This window comes from Brienomyrus brachyistius, chromosome 2 (genome assembly GCF_023856365.1).
Source record: "Brienomyrus brachyistius isolate T26 chromosome 2, BBRACH_0.4, whole genome shotgun sequence".
NCBI classification, from domain to species: domain Eukaryota; kingdom Metazoa; phylum Chordata; class Actinopteri; order Osteoglossiformes; family Mormyridae; genus Brienomyrus; species Brienomyrus brachyistius.
In genome coordinates this window covers 3,018,988-3,035,583 of record NC_064534.1, presented here as the reverse complement: position 1 = coordinate 3,035,583, position 16,596 = coordinate 3,018,988, and the positions used below count along the sequence as shown (strand labels likewise).

The window sequence follows — 16,596 nt, the reverse complement described above, 5'->3', positions numbered from 1 at the left end:
TTGTGCGGCAACTTACTCAGCTTCACCAGTCTGTAGCTCGAGACTCTCATGCTGACCTCTCCAGACAGCCTGTCTGTATTTGATGCTGAATCACAAAAAAAAAACAATTTTGCTCACTTACATGTGGTTTCTTAGATTGTTAGGCAGCTAGAATGCTGTTAGTCTTAGCTAAGTTAGCTTGCTTCCTTTTCTTACCTTTGTAGCTGTGTAAATATTATGATGCGTACAGCTTGTAGCCTTTTCCTGCTTGCTGGTTGGTTAGTTTTATTGTTGTGTGCACGAAGTACAAGGAAGTTCTTCCTTGAATGCTTTCTACACAGACTGCAGACAATTAGCAGGACAGTGCAAGAGGAACACCTGGGATGAAAAAACCACAGCCGTCCACGTGTGCATTCCCTGGAAACCTGATTCAAACCGGAGAACCTGAAGGCAGCTCTGAAACAACAACTTAGTGACAGCGGAGATAAGACAAGCATGTAGCACCTATACTGCAACTTTCGTAAGGCAGAGGAGCCGGGAGCCAGATCATTTCATTTCCACCCCTCTGTCTTCTGGCTGCTTAGCTTGTTTCGTCATGGCGTGTGCATTTAATTGAAATACTGCCTGTAAGGAAATGCTCATCACACAATGTCTTCTTTCTATTCATTTTTTCTCTGATAGTTCTTCGGTTTCTTCGCCTTGATTTTTGTGAACAGAAGGTGTACAAAAGAAACTTAGATTTGGGTTTTCAGCCAAACACACAACAGTCTACCGTCATGATCGTTGTTCCCCAGTAAAATGGCCACCACGTCCTTTTCATTCATGCATACTTTGACAGTGACGTCAGATTAACCACCATGCACTCATTTCTCACCTTTCCTCCGTGGTTATCACAGACATGGATCGTCAGTAGTTCAGGCCATATCTTAATGACAGACACCCAATGAGGGTGGCGTCGTCTGCAAAATTCAGTAGCTTGACAAACCCATGACTGGAGGTGTAGCTGTTAGTGTAGAGGCAGAACAGGGGCGAGAGGACGCAGCTTTGAGGAGAACTGGTTCTTATGGTCAGATGGTCAGAGATGTGCTTCCCCAGCTTAACATGCGGCTTCCTGTTGGAAAGGAAGTCAGTGATCCACCTGCAGGTGGAGTTTGGCACCCCCAGCTGGGAGGGTTTGTCCTGGAGCAGATTTGGGATGATCGCAGTAAATCCACAAAAAGGACTTTGGCGTAGGATCCAGGAGAATCGAAGTGTTGGAGGATGAAATGAAGACCCATGCTGACATTTAGGTCTTTGAAAGGGCCATTCTAACACATGAATATGCTTTGATCTAAACCATTCCACTGTAGCTGTGGCTGTATGTTGCTGGTCGTTGTCCTGCTGGAAGGTGAACCTCCGCCCCAGTCTCAGGTCTTTTGCAGCCTCTAACAGGTTTTCTTCCAGGGTTGCCCTGTATTTGGCTCCATCCATCTTCCCATCAACTCTGACCAGCTTCCCTGTCCCAGCTGAAGAGAAACATCCCCACAGCATGATGCTGCCAGCGCCATCCTTCACAGGGGGACGGTGTTTTCACGGTGATGAGCAGCCTTACTTCTCTGCCACACATAGCGTTTTGCATTTAGGCCAGAAACTTCAACGTTGGTCTCATCTGACCAGAGCACCTTCTTCCAACATTTGCTGTGTTTCCTATACATGACTGGCGGAAAACTGCAAACGGGACCTCTTCTGGCCTTCTTTCAGCAATGCCCTTCTTCTTACCACTCTTCCATAAAGGCCAGATTTGTGGAGTACATGACTAATAGACAGATACTCCCACCGGAGCTGTGGATCTCTGCAGCTCCTCCAGAGTGACCATGGGCCTCTTGGCAGCTTCTCTGACCAGTGCTCTCCATGCCAGGCCTGTCAGTTTAGGTGGACGGCCATGTCTTGGTAGGTTTGCAGGTTGGATATTTTTTTTATAATCTAACCCTAAACTTCTCCAGAACTCCCTGACCAGTCTGGTGTGTTCCTCGGTCCTCATGATGCTGTTTGTTGTCTTTCGTTCTCTAACAAATCTCGGAGGCCTTCACTTAGGGGATTTTATTTAGGGGTACCAGAGTACAGGGGGCTGAATACAAATGCACTCCACACTTTTCAGATTTTATTTCTGAAACATTTTGAAAACCATGTATGAAAACTTTTCACTACACAATTATGTGCTATTTTGTGTTGGTCTATCACATAAAATCCCATTAGTATACGTTTAAGTTTGTGGTTGTAATGTGAGAAAAACTGGAAAAGTTCAAGGGGTATGAAAACATTTTCAAGGAACTGAACTGTATACTGGAATTCCTGAGCCTCCACATCACACAGCCTCCACATATCACACAGCCTCCACATATCACACAGCCTCCACATATCACACAGCCTCCACATCACACAGCCTCCACATATCACACAGCCTCCACATATCACACAGCCTCCACATATCACACAGCCTCCACATCACACAGCGCTCTCCTCATATGTACACAGGTGAGAGTGAAGCTTGGGCTCTGAGCACAGTCAGCCCCGGAGTATCTCAGGGCGATTGAGGCCTTGATTATGGGCCCAACGAGGATGTGAGCATTCTGCTGAAGATGGGAGCCTTGTGCTCACGTACGCAGAGGCCTAACACACTGGGCCACACACTATCCCGGAGCAGGTCTGGCCAGCTCTGCACGGTGACACCCAGCGGGAAAACCGCAGACAAGAATGAAGATGAAGACGACAAAATCTCTCTCTTTTTTTTTTTTTTTGATTTGCCATTATGTAGAAATTTCAGTTCTAATTTAAATTCTAATCCAACCCCTTTCCAATCTTAAAATGCAGGAAAATTCAAGCAAATCACACTACATGATTTACAGAAAGATTTTTTGTTTTAATCTGAGAAACTGTCACTGTTACAAGCTGAAAAAAATACAGCAACTTATCACAAGGCCAAAGGTAACAAATAAATTAGCAAAATATTCACATGGTCAGTAAAACTGATAGGTAGCAGAAGAAAGACACAGACAGCAGAGAAAAAGCATTTCCGTTTAAACATGCAGCGTCTTCCTGAAGCAGACTTTCCTTTGCAAACAAAACCACATTTAAAAAAAGGCAGCTTAATTAAGCCCAGCTCATATTCTTCTGTGTACAAGATGGGATAAACCATGCGTTTCAGCACTCTAAAATTATAGCTAAACATTGTAATGTCCATTTCTATGTACAAAATAACTGCTTCCAGGTAATAACCATTCATCTGCATTGTTCAGATTCACTAGACTTTTAAACACCTCACCGATGTAGGCCACACGAGGCCTTTTGCAATAATTTTACTCATTTTATCTTAATTCATTTGTACCTCTAATGTTATGGGTATTGCTACTGTTGTTTGTATATTGTAATCTGGTGATTTGCAGTCGTTTTTTTATCTTTTTGTGAACCAGCAGAGATCGACAGCAGTGTTGCATGACATGGCACTGTGCCGGCTCGGTAATATGCCCTCATGTTGCCCTGAGATGGATCGAGCTGAATGATGGGCTATGTTCTGTCATGCTGGGGTGGAGCGAGGCAGGTCATTCCAGACGCCAAGTTTGGAAAAATACATAAATGCTGCATTTACTCTTTATGCCTCATAATGGAAGGGCTCAGCTGTTATTTAGTGAAATGATTGATTTCATTGATTTCTTGCTAGTTATGGATTTAGAAATTCAATGACATACTGTCTATCACGGCCGTCCATCTACAGGCACTGAACATAAAACTAATTTAACAATGATATGCTAAAATGTGTCTAAGTGTCTTACAAGCGTTACTGAAGAAGTCTTTAAAGTAAATCCAAGGTAAAATGTACGACAGAAGGAATCTTGCTCCCTTCTTCATTAGACAGAATAATCTAACGTCACAAATGCTGTACAGACATCACCACAGGAAATTCTGCCCACAGCATTTTGTGGTTTTTAGGAAATCTTTTTTTAAAAACAATAACATATTGACTGTTATAGGGCCTCCCCCCACAAAACCAGTACAACTGGTCATATTAGATGCTCAGTAGTAAACACAGGTTTTTAAGCGATGAACTCATTGCTTAGCGGGAAGCATCCTTTTCAAGGTGTCCCATTACCCAAGTGACTCATTTCAATTTATAAATAAATAATAAATAAATTCATTCAAATTAATTTTTCGAGGCGCGGACAGGCCTCTCAGAGGGTGCATATGATGCAGCACACCTGTTGTACTCCGTAACACTGAATTATGCTAACTTTCTAATGTCACATTTATACTGCACGGAAGTGTACAGCAAACATTTAAATAAATTAAATCCCAGGATCACTTCTCCTGTCTGAATAGGTGAAATGGCATCAACTCAATATTACGTCTAGTTTAACCATACAATGCTGAATGTGAATGAGCTTCAACAAAACAAACAGAAAACAATAGAAAATGAATGAAAAAAATGGCATGTGGGTTTTGGAGACTCGCATTTTTATTTATTTACACATCTACAGCCAGCAGAACTGCTTGGTTTGTCATGTATGACACGTGTGTTGCACGTGTTGAAGAGCGGTAAATTTACTTCATCTTAGGGTTGCAAAGCATGCTGGGTGACAGCGCTGTGAGGAGAGTGGAGGGGCCGCGGGCCCTGTGGCCCTGGCAGGTCCCCGGAGAGTCTACGTCCTTCATGTACCTCAGCAGCACCCTGCTCTCCTAACACTGTTTTGTATATTTTTGTATACATTCCACTCATCCGTCTGTTAAACCCAACATGGGTTGGCTTCTCGCTTCCGCTGTGAATAAGCACCCTAACTAAAGACAAATGGAGAAAAAGAAAATCTACATTGAGAAGCATTCTCTGTGCGCAGGTTGCTGGGACAGTTCCGCCTTCTGTGGAGTCGGGTTTCCGGATCCGTGCCCCAGCCCCATCCAGCAGACTGCCTTCAGTGTCCCTGGGTCTCAGGTCTCTGCTCCACAGTTGTCCCTGCTGCTCGTTGCAGATCCAGATGCCAAAAGTTCATGCCGCCCTGGAGCTCTCCAGTGCACTGCCTCCCGGCACTGCAACGGCGGCCTGTGCCAAACTGTGCCGGTGTTGATTTACACCCCGAGGAGGCTCCAGCTGTGCTTGTCAAGTCCCGCTTCCCATACGGATGAATTTGGCACTTTTCTCCAAGGCCTCTCGCCTGGCAAACGACTACTCAAATGACATGAGGTTGGTGGGGATCTAGCAGGGAGGGGAGAGTCAGCGTTAGGATAATTCTTGCCTTTCTTAGCTACATGCTATGGAAATGGAGATGACAGTTCACTCTCTGTAGTTATTTTGACAGGCATGTTGCTCTCATTGAGTGTTACAGACAGAGTTTGGGATAAGAGCAGAGGGTCAGTTAGCATAAGAAGATTCCAGTTTCATAATACATTAGTTACTTTATCTAAAGGGAAGCATATTCTGAGAAAGCAGGATCCGCCAGACCTTGGAGCGACTGGAGGTTAAGCCCCACAGGATCTGAATATATCACCTCACAGATATGCGAAAGAATCACTAAGCCACTAAGCTGCACAGCGCCCCCTATGTGTGCAGGCTGGCATTGTGCCGAAAGGTGACTCAAAGCCTTCAGCTTCCTTGGATACCCTTGAAATATGAATCACAGCATCTCATAAGCAAAGCTTCATAATGTTTTGTGCCAGAAAGGTTCATCACAAGTTAAAGATTCAGTGCTGTTCAGCATCCTTGCCTTTTTCTTGGAATGCTGTGAGACATCAGACCAACATGACCTTTTTTCTGCTAAACATCAATCTACTCATCAATTACAGATTTTACCAGAGAAAAACCAACGACGGATGCGAACAGCCGCTGATCACACCTCCTGCTTCTCGGTTAGAACTACATGTCCCGTTTGCAAGTTTTTAACTTTTCATTAGTGGTACTCTAGCTGTCAGCTGGGTGACGGCGCTCGAACCTGTGGCCGGCTGCTCCTGCAGGCCTCTTCCAGGTGCTTGTGCCAGATAATCGCAGAAAACCTCGATCCCGTCTGGAACTTGTAAACATTCCCTGTGGAGGGAACAGGCTCAGACCTGGAGCCACCAGCAGCACTATCACAGCCCTGCGACTTCCAGCATGCTAACTGTGGACACTCATATTCTGGACTGTATTCGTTACTGAGAGCTCAATGTGCTGGACCAGCTTGATTCACTCTGACATGGACACAGCTGTGCCCAGACTGGGACCTGCCCTGTCTCACCTTTATCTGGGTCGTTCAGCTGGAAAATGTTGGGATGTTCTGGGTTGTCCGGCAGCACTGCCATCCAGCCAGTGATGGTTGTCTTTTTACAGGGTGTCGACTTGTACTGGAATTTTCCGTACCATTTAAAAGCGCATCAGCACACGACATGGTGACATGAATAGACTTGCATGCTCTGTGAGTCTTATCAGAACTTCCCATGACGCAGAGCCACAGCCCGACGCTCTCTCATGGCAATAGCGCCTCATAACCACACAGGGGCGCTGGACACACAGGCACTCACATGTTTCCGCTCAGTGGGTCGCAGGGCTTTGGCCGCGAAATAGATGAGAGTGGAGCCGGACAGGGCGATCCAGTAGCGCGTCCAGGAGGATAACTATAGGCACGGGAAGGAAGAGGGGGAAGAACAGGATAACCGTGACAGCTAACATTCGGCGTGGATGTAACTCGTGTGAGAGTCTCCCCAAGATATGCTTCTGGCTCTCTGCAGGAGATGCTTATCCTGGTCAGGGTGGCAAGGGGGGCCTATACAGTATTATGTGGTATGCCACGCTACAGTGCATATCACACTGAAGTATACCAAACCATAGTATACCAAAACTGTATTATGTGGTGTGCCCCGCTACAGTGCATATCACACTGAAGTATACCAAACCATAGTATACCAAAACTGTATTATGTGGTGTGCCCCGCTACAGTGCATATCACACTGAAGTATACCAAACCATAGTATACCAAAACTGTATTATGTGGTGTGCCCCGCTACAGTGCATATCACACTGAAGTATACCAAACCATAGTATACCAAAACTGTATTATGTGGTGTGCCCCGCTAACAGTGCATATCACACTGAAGTATACCAAACGATAGTATACCAAAACTGTATTATGTGGTGTGCCCCGCTACAGTGCATATCACACTGAAGTATACCAAACCATAGTATACCAAAACTGTATTATGTGGTGTGCCCCGCTACAGTGCATATCACACTGAAGTATACTAAACCATAGTATACCAAAACTGTATTATGTGGTGTGCCCCGCTACAGTGCATATCACACTGAAGTATACCAAACCATAGTATACCAAAACTGTATTATGTGGTGTGCCCCGCTAACAGTGCATATCACACTGAAGTATACCAAACCATAGTATACCAAAACTGTATTATGTGGTGTGCCCCGCTACAGTGCATATCACACTGAAGTATACCAAACCATAGTATACCAAAACTGTATTATGTGGTGTGCCCTGCTACAGTGCATATCACACTGTAGTATACCAAACCATAGTATACCAAAACTGTATTATGTCGTGTGCCCCGCTACAGTGCATATCCAAATTTGATAAACATAAAGATATGCCAAGTTTTTACAGATTACTAACTTATGGGTGTCATAAAACACATCTGATTAATATTGTAGCTGTACTACTAATCTGCTTTCCAAATTATAGCCGTATATAAACGTCTGTACAGTACCGAAAATCTGCCGTCCGGCCAAATGCTTTGCCTCAGACCTGAAGCCCTGTTGATTATTTTGCATTTGCCATATAATATAAACCAACATGATATAGCCCAGCCCTAGGATACAGTAGCACTGTTCTCAGAGGTGCATTACCACGGTTAAAGGGCCCCCTACCATTTACCAGGATCCCATGGTGTAGGGCAGAAGGGTTTGCAATAAAAAAATAAAATAATTTGTGGAGAAGGTGGGTGGGTATGATTAATATTACAGGATGAATCCTGTACCGTACTGGTTCAAAATGGGACACTGTTTAACTTTTCAATATGGAACAATCCTGGGTGGCAACGCAAGACTATTTTTTTCTTCAAAAAAGGCCCCTGGACTTCAGCCTGGGACACTCTGTTCCTCGAGTGAAAACCTCACGACAACACAGACCAGGAGAAAACACCATTTCCTGAGGGTTACATTCCTTTTTAAGTGAATCTCTGTTCCACATTAGCAGAAGTATCTGCTAGCCTCATTATATTAAATCTTCGATAGATTCAAGGGACAGAAGCACCGTAACGGGCGTGAGTAACCCAGGGGGTCCGGGCGTCACTCACCGTGGGCTTCCTGCCCTCTTTCAGCAGAGTCTTCCTTCGCAGTGCCCCATCTATGGTGACGCTGCTCATGGTGCTGAACTCGTACGTGGAGTTGGCGCCGGAAGGGCTGTGGGGTTCGAACAGAACGGGATGTTACCCAACAACCTGCGGCATGAGTTGGAACCCTGCACAAGTGGCCAGTGGATCCTAAATCCAGTTAGGTTTCAGATCCCAGTTATTTCAAAGCGATATCCTGGGTGGTGATCTGAAAATTCTGTCCCAGAAAGCCCCAGTCCAAGTTTTCCCAGGATATCCTGAAGCAGCCAGTCTGAGAATGTGACCCCTGATTATGGCACGATCCACTCACACCCCCATTCCACAGCACTTAGAATATTCCACTTCAGGGAAACAATTGCTAATTATCAATAAAGAGGACAAGATATTCTGCTCGTAAGGGAGCACGTTGTTAACATAGGGGGTGTAAGCCAATTGATCTGCAACCTTCTGGGACAGAGGTGCCAATCTCTCAAACAAAGGTGATGATTAGTTTCCCAGTGTGATGCACAAATTACAAGAAACGATCTGTGCCTGGGACATGTCTGTATTCGTAGTCTGTGGAGAAGACTTTTATCAAAACAAAAAATGCCCTCAATGAAAGAGGTGTGCTTACATTCTGCTTCTATGAAATGCGATGGTGAGCAATGATGACGAGGTCACCCCCCCTCCACCGCCAGTCCTTCCAGTCCCACAGGTGTGCAACCCCACCGGGCTGGATAGAGGCGGGGCCTCTGGACCACCTCTCCCCCCGCCCCAGGGGGGTTAGCTCTTGCTGAAAAGCTTTGGGACCCCCAATTTCCCCCATTACCACCTACTTCCGACGCACCAGGTTTGGGGGCCGATCAGGTACCGATCGAAAACAGTGCTGAAGGTCCACTCTGTGACGCAAAGGCACCTCAGTCGTTCATTGACTGGGGAATGGTAGCAGGAAGTCAGAATGGAGATCGGACCAAAGACGGACCACAAGCATGAATGTGCAGGAACGTGAAGGGTGTGGCGTAACAGTGTATGCTCTTTGGCACGCTCTTTGGCACTGCAGCGCCCGCAGTAGGTAGAAGCAGCCCAAAGCCAGCAAGACAGGCCACTGAAAAGCTCAAGTTCAAGAATCCACTGTTCTGGAGATACTGCAGATACTTAGCCCCCAGCGACACAGGATGATCGTTGGTTCAATCTTCAGTTGTTTCCTTGCTCTCTTGCCCTCTTATTGGCTACAAGATTGGGCCGACCCAAGGCATAAGCCAACGGGCAGCTTCTTAGTGCCCATATGATCAGAACGGGAAGGTAGATGACCGATGACAACTAGACTGATCAGATTTTGCTTAAGGTACCAAAAAGTGTCGGGCTGGTCCCAGTTCACAGTGTTCATGCCAAGAGAGGAAGCACATAAGCTGGTCCAGCTGAGATGATGCAAACTTCAAGCAGAAAGCCTGGAGGGCCTGGGCTGACGGAGAGTGAGCTCACCGGCAAGCGAAAGCTTTCAGATCAACATCACGTCATGAAGACCAGTACAGTACTCATCCGCACGCGTTTTTGGGATTGAGAGGCCAGACCTCATCCGCGTTCCATCCCACGCCCGAGACTGCCTGTGATGTCATGTGACCAGGGGCGGCTAATGCGTAGGCTGTGACGGGTGACAGCCCAGAGCCCCCGCAAACAGGAGGGCCTTCCCCCCTCCCTAGGAAAGATGGAACGGTCAATTAAATCAGCGACACCTGTATCCATGCTGAAGTCAGCTGGGAGGCCCCAGATCAAATAATCCACCTCCCACCATTTCAAAGGGCATAGGAGGGGTGTGGATGGGAAGGGGGGGGGGGCAAGCGTGACGGTGAAGCATGCAGAGCTCCATGATGACCCACCCTCCCACCACCTGTGACACCCTCCACCACCTGTGACACACCCCCTACCACCACCACCTGTGACACCCTCCCCCACCACCACCACCTGTGACACCCTCCCCTACCACCACCACCTGTGACACCCTCCCCTACCACCACCACCTGTGACACACCCCCCACCCCGCACCACAACCACCACCTGCACTCTACCTGAAGACACAGCTGGGGCTCCGTGGAGAGTTCCGGACCGGCACCCTCCAGTTGGGGCCCAGCGTGGCATACATGCGGACCCTGTTTGCAGATTTACACGTCAGTTTGGGCCGCGGTACCGTCTCATTGGACGGGGGGGCCTCAGACCCAAGTGCAGTACACATACTCCACAGAGCAATATTCTGAAAGCCCTTGTTCATCTTCCCCATACTTGCGTTGTGTGTATTTACCAGCAAACATTATTTTGCGAGTCAGACAGTCCTTGGGACACACTGGAGATTAAGGGTCTGGCTTAGGGGTCCAACGGTCACCCTTCTGACCGCAGGCACAGCGCCCTGACCCACTGAGCTATGCAGCCACATGCTGCTGATGCACTGCTGGGGGTATAATGGAGCAAAGTAGTACGAGGGGGGGCATCTTCATAATGCAGAAAAGCTGATATGGCTTCAGGAACGTACTTTAGCGAACAAAGGGTGAGGCGTGACTGCAGCGTGCAAAGCTCACCTGTCTACTCCAGAGGAGAGGTCCTCGCTGAAGGAACTCTCACTGCTACCTAAAAATGGGGGGGGCAGAAGAGAGAGGAGAGTCAGACAGAGATTCCCAACCTGGTCACTGAAGGGTATCAGTGACCCGGTTTGAGGCATCAAGCCGACAGACGTAGGTGTGTGGAGCTTCTCTGGAGAGTAAATTTTACTTATTTAGCAGATGCTTTTACCCAAAGTGAGATACAATTGAGAATCAAGGGCCTTGATTACGGACGTGGACGGGGAAGGGGGCGGGGATTGGGGCACCTAGAGACACGCCATTGGTGAAAACAGAGTGATGCGTGTGGTTCCTGGCAGGACTCTGGGACTCCAGGAAGCTGTCGTCCAGTAGGTGCCTGGGCTTCTCCGTGGGGAAGGTGGCACTCCTGCTCTCCACCACACTGAACTGGCACATCATGCTGAGTGTGAGGGTGACACGGGGGGGGGGGGGGGGGGGGCGAAAGGTGAAAGAAAAAAGAGAGGAAAAGAGAAAGCAGGCATCAGAAGGGGCATAGACTGTGCCCGGTCATATGCATGGGCCTGGATGCAGAGCAGGTTTCAGCGGGCATCACATTTGGTCATCTACCTCCCTCTAGTGGAGCCAAGATGCAACTGCATTAGCAGTCAGGCCAAACGCCAGCTTCGGGCGTATAAAAGCACTCACTTGTTGCCCAGGCTGTGGCTCTTCCTGTGGCGAGATGGGGGTGGGGTGGGCATGTGCGCCCCCACCGAGGTGTCGGGGCAGGTGGGCCGGCGGCTGAACCTCACTGAAGCCGCCACCTCCGACGGGCCTGAGGGAGACGGGAGAACAAACCTGGGTTACGAGGCTCCAGGATTCGCAGTGATGAGACCCACATGCGGAGCTTAATGTCACCTGCGTCCTGCAGTTCCAGTTCAAGGATGGATGAAAAGGGCGAAATCATATCATTAACTGCTGCGGCTCGACTACGAGATCCTGCTTTATGGCTGCGGTTTATTGCAAACTCTGTGCAACTAGTCATAGTCATCATACCGAAACCATGGCTGCTGCGTGGGGACAACTGATGCATGCAGTGTTGCTGATGCCCCTCCAGCTGGCATCAGCCTGACATCACACACACACACACACACACACACACACACATACACACACACACACACACACACAGACCTGCTAGTGGTAACTATGACGACCCTAACCCCTACCCAGCCTTAACCGTAACCATAAGTAATCAAACAAAATACAAGAGTATTTGCATTTTCGCTTTAGCTTTATTTGTCAATATTCCAGTTTACATTTCCCCTCCAGTTAGACTTAGGTGTGCTGGGAACTGGGAGGCCTTTCTGGGCTGAGGAAGACTGATGTAGACCAGGGTTTGCAAAGTGATGTTCGACAGAGGATTCCCAGAATATATTTATAGCATTTTAAATACATAAAAAATTAACATAATCATAACTGCAACCAGGGGCGGCATGGTGGTGCAGTGGTTAACACTGTTGCCTCACACCTCTGGGACCCGGGTTCGAGTCTCCGCCTGGGTCACATGTGTGTGGAGTTTGCATGTTCTCCCCATGTCGTCGTGGGGTTTCCTCCGGGTACTCCGGTTTCCCCCCACAGTCCAAAAACATGCTGAGGCTATTTGGAGTTACTAAATTGCCCATAGGAGTGCATGTGTGAGTGACTGGTGTGTGAGTGTGCCCTGCGATGGGCTGGCCCCCCATCCTGGGTTGTTCCCTGCCTCGTGCCCATTGCTTCCGGGATAGGCTCCGGACCCCCCGCGACCCAGTAGGATAAGCGGTTTGGAAAATGGATGGATGGATGGATGACTGCAACCAGTCACTGCGATAAATCTGTCTAGGGGGACCTCCCCCCTGGTCAGCAAGGCAGGGGTCACACGTGTCAGGCTGTCATTTCAGGGGTCACAGGTGGAAATGTTTGGGGATGCATGCTCTCCAGTGGCTCCCCTCGCACCCTGGGGGCGGCTCCCCTCGCACCCTGGGGGCGGCTCCCCTCGCACCCTGGGGGCGGCTCCCCTCGCACCCTGGGGGCGGCTCCCCTCGCACCCTGGGGGCGGCTCCCCTCGCACCCTGGGGGCGGCTCCCCTCGCACCCTGGGGGCGGCTCCCCTCGCTCCCTGGGGGCGGCTCCCCTCGCTCCCTGGGGGCGGCTCCCCTCGCTCCCTGGGGGCGGCTCCCCTCTCTCCCTGGGGGCGGCTCCCCTCGCTCCCTGGGGGCGGCTCCCCTCGCACCCTTGGGGCGGCTCCCCTCGCACCCTGGGGGCGGCTCCCCTCGCACCCTGGGGGCGGCTCCCCTCGCTCCCTGGGGGCGGCTCCCCTCGCTCCCTGGGGGCGGCTCCCCTCGCACCCTGGGGGCGGCTCCCCTCTCACCCTGGGGGCGGCTCCCCTCTCTCCCTGGGGGCGGCTCCCCTCGCACCCTGGGGGCGGCTCCCCTCGCACCCTGGGGGCGGCTCCCCTCGCACCCTGGGGGCGGCCCCCCTCGCTCCCTGGGGGCGGCCCCCCTCGCACCCTGGGGGCGGCCCCCCTCGCACCCTGGGGGCGGCCCCCCTCTCTCCCTGGGGGCGGCCCCCCTCTCTCCCTGGGGGCGGCCCCCCTCTCTCCCTGGGGGCGGCCCCCCTCTCTCCCTGGGGGCGGCCCCCGTCTCTCCCTGGGGGCGGCTTCCCTCTCTCCCTGGGGGCGGCTCCCCTCTCTCCCTGGGGGCGGCTCCCCTCTCTCCCTGGGGGCGGCTCCCCTCTCTCCCTGGGGGCGGCTCCCCTCTCACCCTGGGGGCGGCTCCCCTCTCACCCTGGGGGCGGCTCCCCTCTCTCCCTGGGGGCGGCTCCCCTCTCACCCTAAGGTGGCTCCCCTCTCACCCTGGGGGCGGCTCCCCTCTCTCCCTGGGGGCGGCTCCCCTCTCTCCCTGGGGGCGGCTCCCCTCTCTCCCTGGGGGCGGCTCCCCTCTCTCCCTGGGGGCGGCTCCCCTCTCACCCTGGGGGCGGCTCCCCTCTCACCCTAAGGTGGCTCCCCTCTCACCCTGAGGTGGCTCCCGTCTCTCCCTGGCCTTAGATTTTAGTCAAAGCTTTTTTTTTTTTTTTTTTTTTTTTTTGAGTTACACAGCTGGACAGTTTCCTGAAGTCATTTTCAGGATTAAGTTTCTGCTTGAAGAGCAACAGCAGCAGCTTCTCTGTGATTCTTTGCTGCCGTAATACCAGGTGAAAATGATTCATCATTAACAGCTTACTGTGGCTTTGCAAATAAATGTCCTGGGGCACAGCTTTCCAGACATACTTACTTAGGATTATGGTGCAAGCTTTGGGTGTGTGTGCAGGTGTGTGTGTGGGGGGGGGGGGGCGGGGGGTGCAGGCGGCTCAGTCTGGGGGGGTCCACAACACTGTGCTGCATCCAGAACACCAGACACTTCTTAATTACATTTTTAAAAAACATTGTTAGACTCACCAGACCAGTAAAGAAAAACTCCCAGAAACAGGATGGATATCAGAAATTTGCCATTTTAATCTGCAAAGTGACCAAGGATTCTCACACTCAATCCAGGGGTGATGAAGTCCTTTCCTAGTGGTGCTTGTGACTCAGGATTGTGTGCAGTTGACCTTTTTACATTATGTCTCATGATTATTTAGTCCTCATTGCCTCTGTCATTTAGGTATCCTGGATAGATTTAATTTGGAGAATGCAGATGTTACTAATAATACTATATTTACACTCTGTTTCAGGGAAAAGCATAGCGCATAATAAATACAGATAATTAGCAGTTAATTGGACCCATTAAGCCAGGCAATAGGAAAGCCAGGAGACACGGGCAGGCCCGGCCAGGAATTCAGCTAGACACCCGTGGCCATTTAAAGGGATCTTGTGATTGGGCCAAAAGCACATTATTAAAGGGGAGGGATAGGCAAGAGGGCAGTGTTTTCACGTTTCTATGGAAACATTAAACAATATACGGTATAATCGCACCATTCATCCCAAATGTGTATATGGAAAACTCGCTATAAAAAAGCGATATAAATGATAAGAGCGCAATGCTAACTGGAGGCGATGTGTCAGACAGACGACGTTTGGGTTCGGTCTGTTTCTGACCCTTTTTAGAGCCATTGGGCCGACGTACAGGACCCGACAGAGGCCTGCTGATCACATACAGGGTCCATGCGGATCGCCTGCCCTCACGAGGCTTTGAAGAGAGACAGAAGTGAACCGGCACAGAAGCCAAAGGCAGCAAATGCTGGATATGTGAATCCACGGGTAGTACCAACCACGGTGTGTCCAGCATGCAAAACCCAGTGACCCTGTATCCCAGAATTCCCTGCAGCATGCAGACAGCTTGGAAAAAAGTGAAATAAAGCAGACAGCTTCAGTATGTTTGGAATTGCTCCGGTGTGCTGGAGAGTTTAAGGGTTAATTTGCTCAAGGTTTGGAATGGTGATTACTGCATGGCACAAGGATACCTTAATGCTAGCAATTTATTTATATTCAACCTTAAGTTAAATGTAAGTTCATTAAATTACATTTATGCTGGTTCACTTAATTCAAACAGAGTACAGACGTTAGGGTGAAAGTTAGAGGCCTAATTAACTGACAAACTGTCACAGTAAATACTGGTTAGTGCCTTCTTGTTCCATGTATTGCATTAAAAGGGTTAACCAACCTAACAAGTAGGAAACCATTACCAAGCTAACAGCAAGCATATAAAAGAGCTCTGTAACTCTTGTGGATATTCCAGCCTTAGGAAACTCAGCCACAGTTTGGTACATGGCCAGCCACAGTTTGGTACATGCTGCCTAAGTCAGGTCCCTTACGATGGAGTAACAGGTACAGCAAGTAATGTTGCAGGAGTCTATAGTAACAAAGTGAGTAATGTTACAAGAGTCTACAGTAACAAAGAGTAACGTTACAGGAGTACATAGTAACAAAGCGAGTAACGTTACAGGAGTCTGTAATAACAAAGTGAGTAAAGTCACAGGAGTCTGTAGTAACAAAGCGAGTAAAGTTACAGGAGTCTGTAGTAAAAAAAATGAGTAACGTTACAGGAGTCCATAGTAACAAAGTGAGTAACGTTACAGGAGTCCATAGTAACAAAGCGAGTAACGTTACAGAAGTCCATAGTAACAAAGCGAGTAACATTACAGGAGTCGTCTATAGTGACAAAATGAGTAATGTTGCAAAATTCTACAGTAACAAAGAGTAACGTTACAGGAGTTCGGATTAAACAAAGCGAGTAACGTTACAGGAGTCCATAGTAACAAAGCGAGTAACGTTACAAGAGACGTCTATAGTAACAGTGAGAAATGTCGGACAGCATGGTGAGACAGTGTACAGCTCAAATGGTGCCCCCCAGCAGTTATGGGGATTTATGATACTGATATTCACTGTTGTGTTACAAGGACCAATACGTACAGTGTGGTTCAGTTACTGAGCATCAAGCCAATTTAACTCAAACCAGATTCATTCTTTCCACAACAAAAGGCCACTGGAAGCCCAGTCCTGCCCACTAGGCCCTCGACCAATTAGCATTTCTCAATAAAGTGCGTCTACTCACCGCTACGAGCAGCGTAGAAACCCTGAGTGAAAAGACAGACCAGATCTGGGACATTCTGCGAAGGTGGGGGCCATTTCAATAGAAGCAGGAAATATTAGTGGAACGTCCACCCCACCTGCTATGTGCAAGATTTCAGAAAATGTCCCCCACGGATAAGAAGGGTGCAACGGTTCAGGGGGGACA

The 16,596-nt window shown here is 49.2% G+C and overlaps 1 protein-coding gene across 3 annotated transcripts in view; it reads right to left on the bottom strand.

Annotated features, from left to right (window-relative positions):
* Nucleotides 1–2,857: 2,857 nt before the first annotated feature.
* Nucleotides 2,858–16,596, bottom strand: part of ralgps1 (Ral GEF with PH domain and SH3 binding motif 1) — a 123,778-nt gene continuing 110,039 nt past the window's right edge. For 2 of the 3 annotated variants that reach the window (XM_048984798.1, XM_048984799.1), the window contains 9 exons: nucleotides 11,553–11,679; nucleotides 11,156–11,307; nucleotides 10,869–10,917; nucleotides 10,365–10,445; nucleotides 8,284–8,389; nucleotides 6,499–6,591; nucleotides 6,216–6,321; nucleotides 5,934–6,025; nucleotides 2,858–5,200 (listed from right to left, as the gene is read on the bottom strand). In XM_048984798.1, coding sequence (XP_048840755.1) covers nucleotides 5,171–5,200; nucleotides 5,934–6,025; nucleotides 6,216–6,321; nucleotides 6,499–6,591; nucleotides 8,284–8,389; nucleotides 10,365–10,445; nucleotides 10,869–10,917; nucleotides 11,156–11,307; nucleotides 11,553–11,679 — 836 coding nt within the window. In that variant the 3' untranslated portion in view covers nucleotides 2,858–5,170. The remainder of the gene's footprint in view (nucleotides 5,201–5,933; nucleotides 6,026–6,215; nucleotides 6,322–6,498; nucleotides 6,592–8,283; nucleotides 8,390–10,364; nucleotides 10,446–10,868; nucleotides 10,918–11,155; nucleotides 11,308–11,552; nucleotides 11,680–16,596) is intronic. The other variant, XM_048984800.1, reaches the window with a different exon arrangement.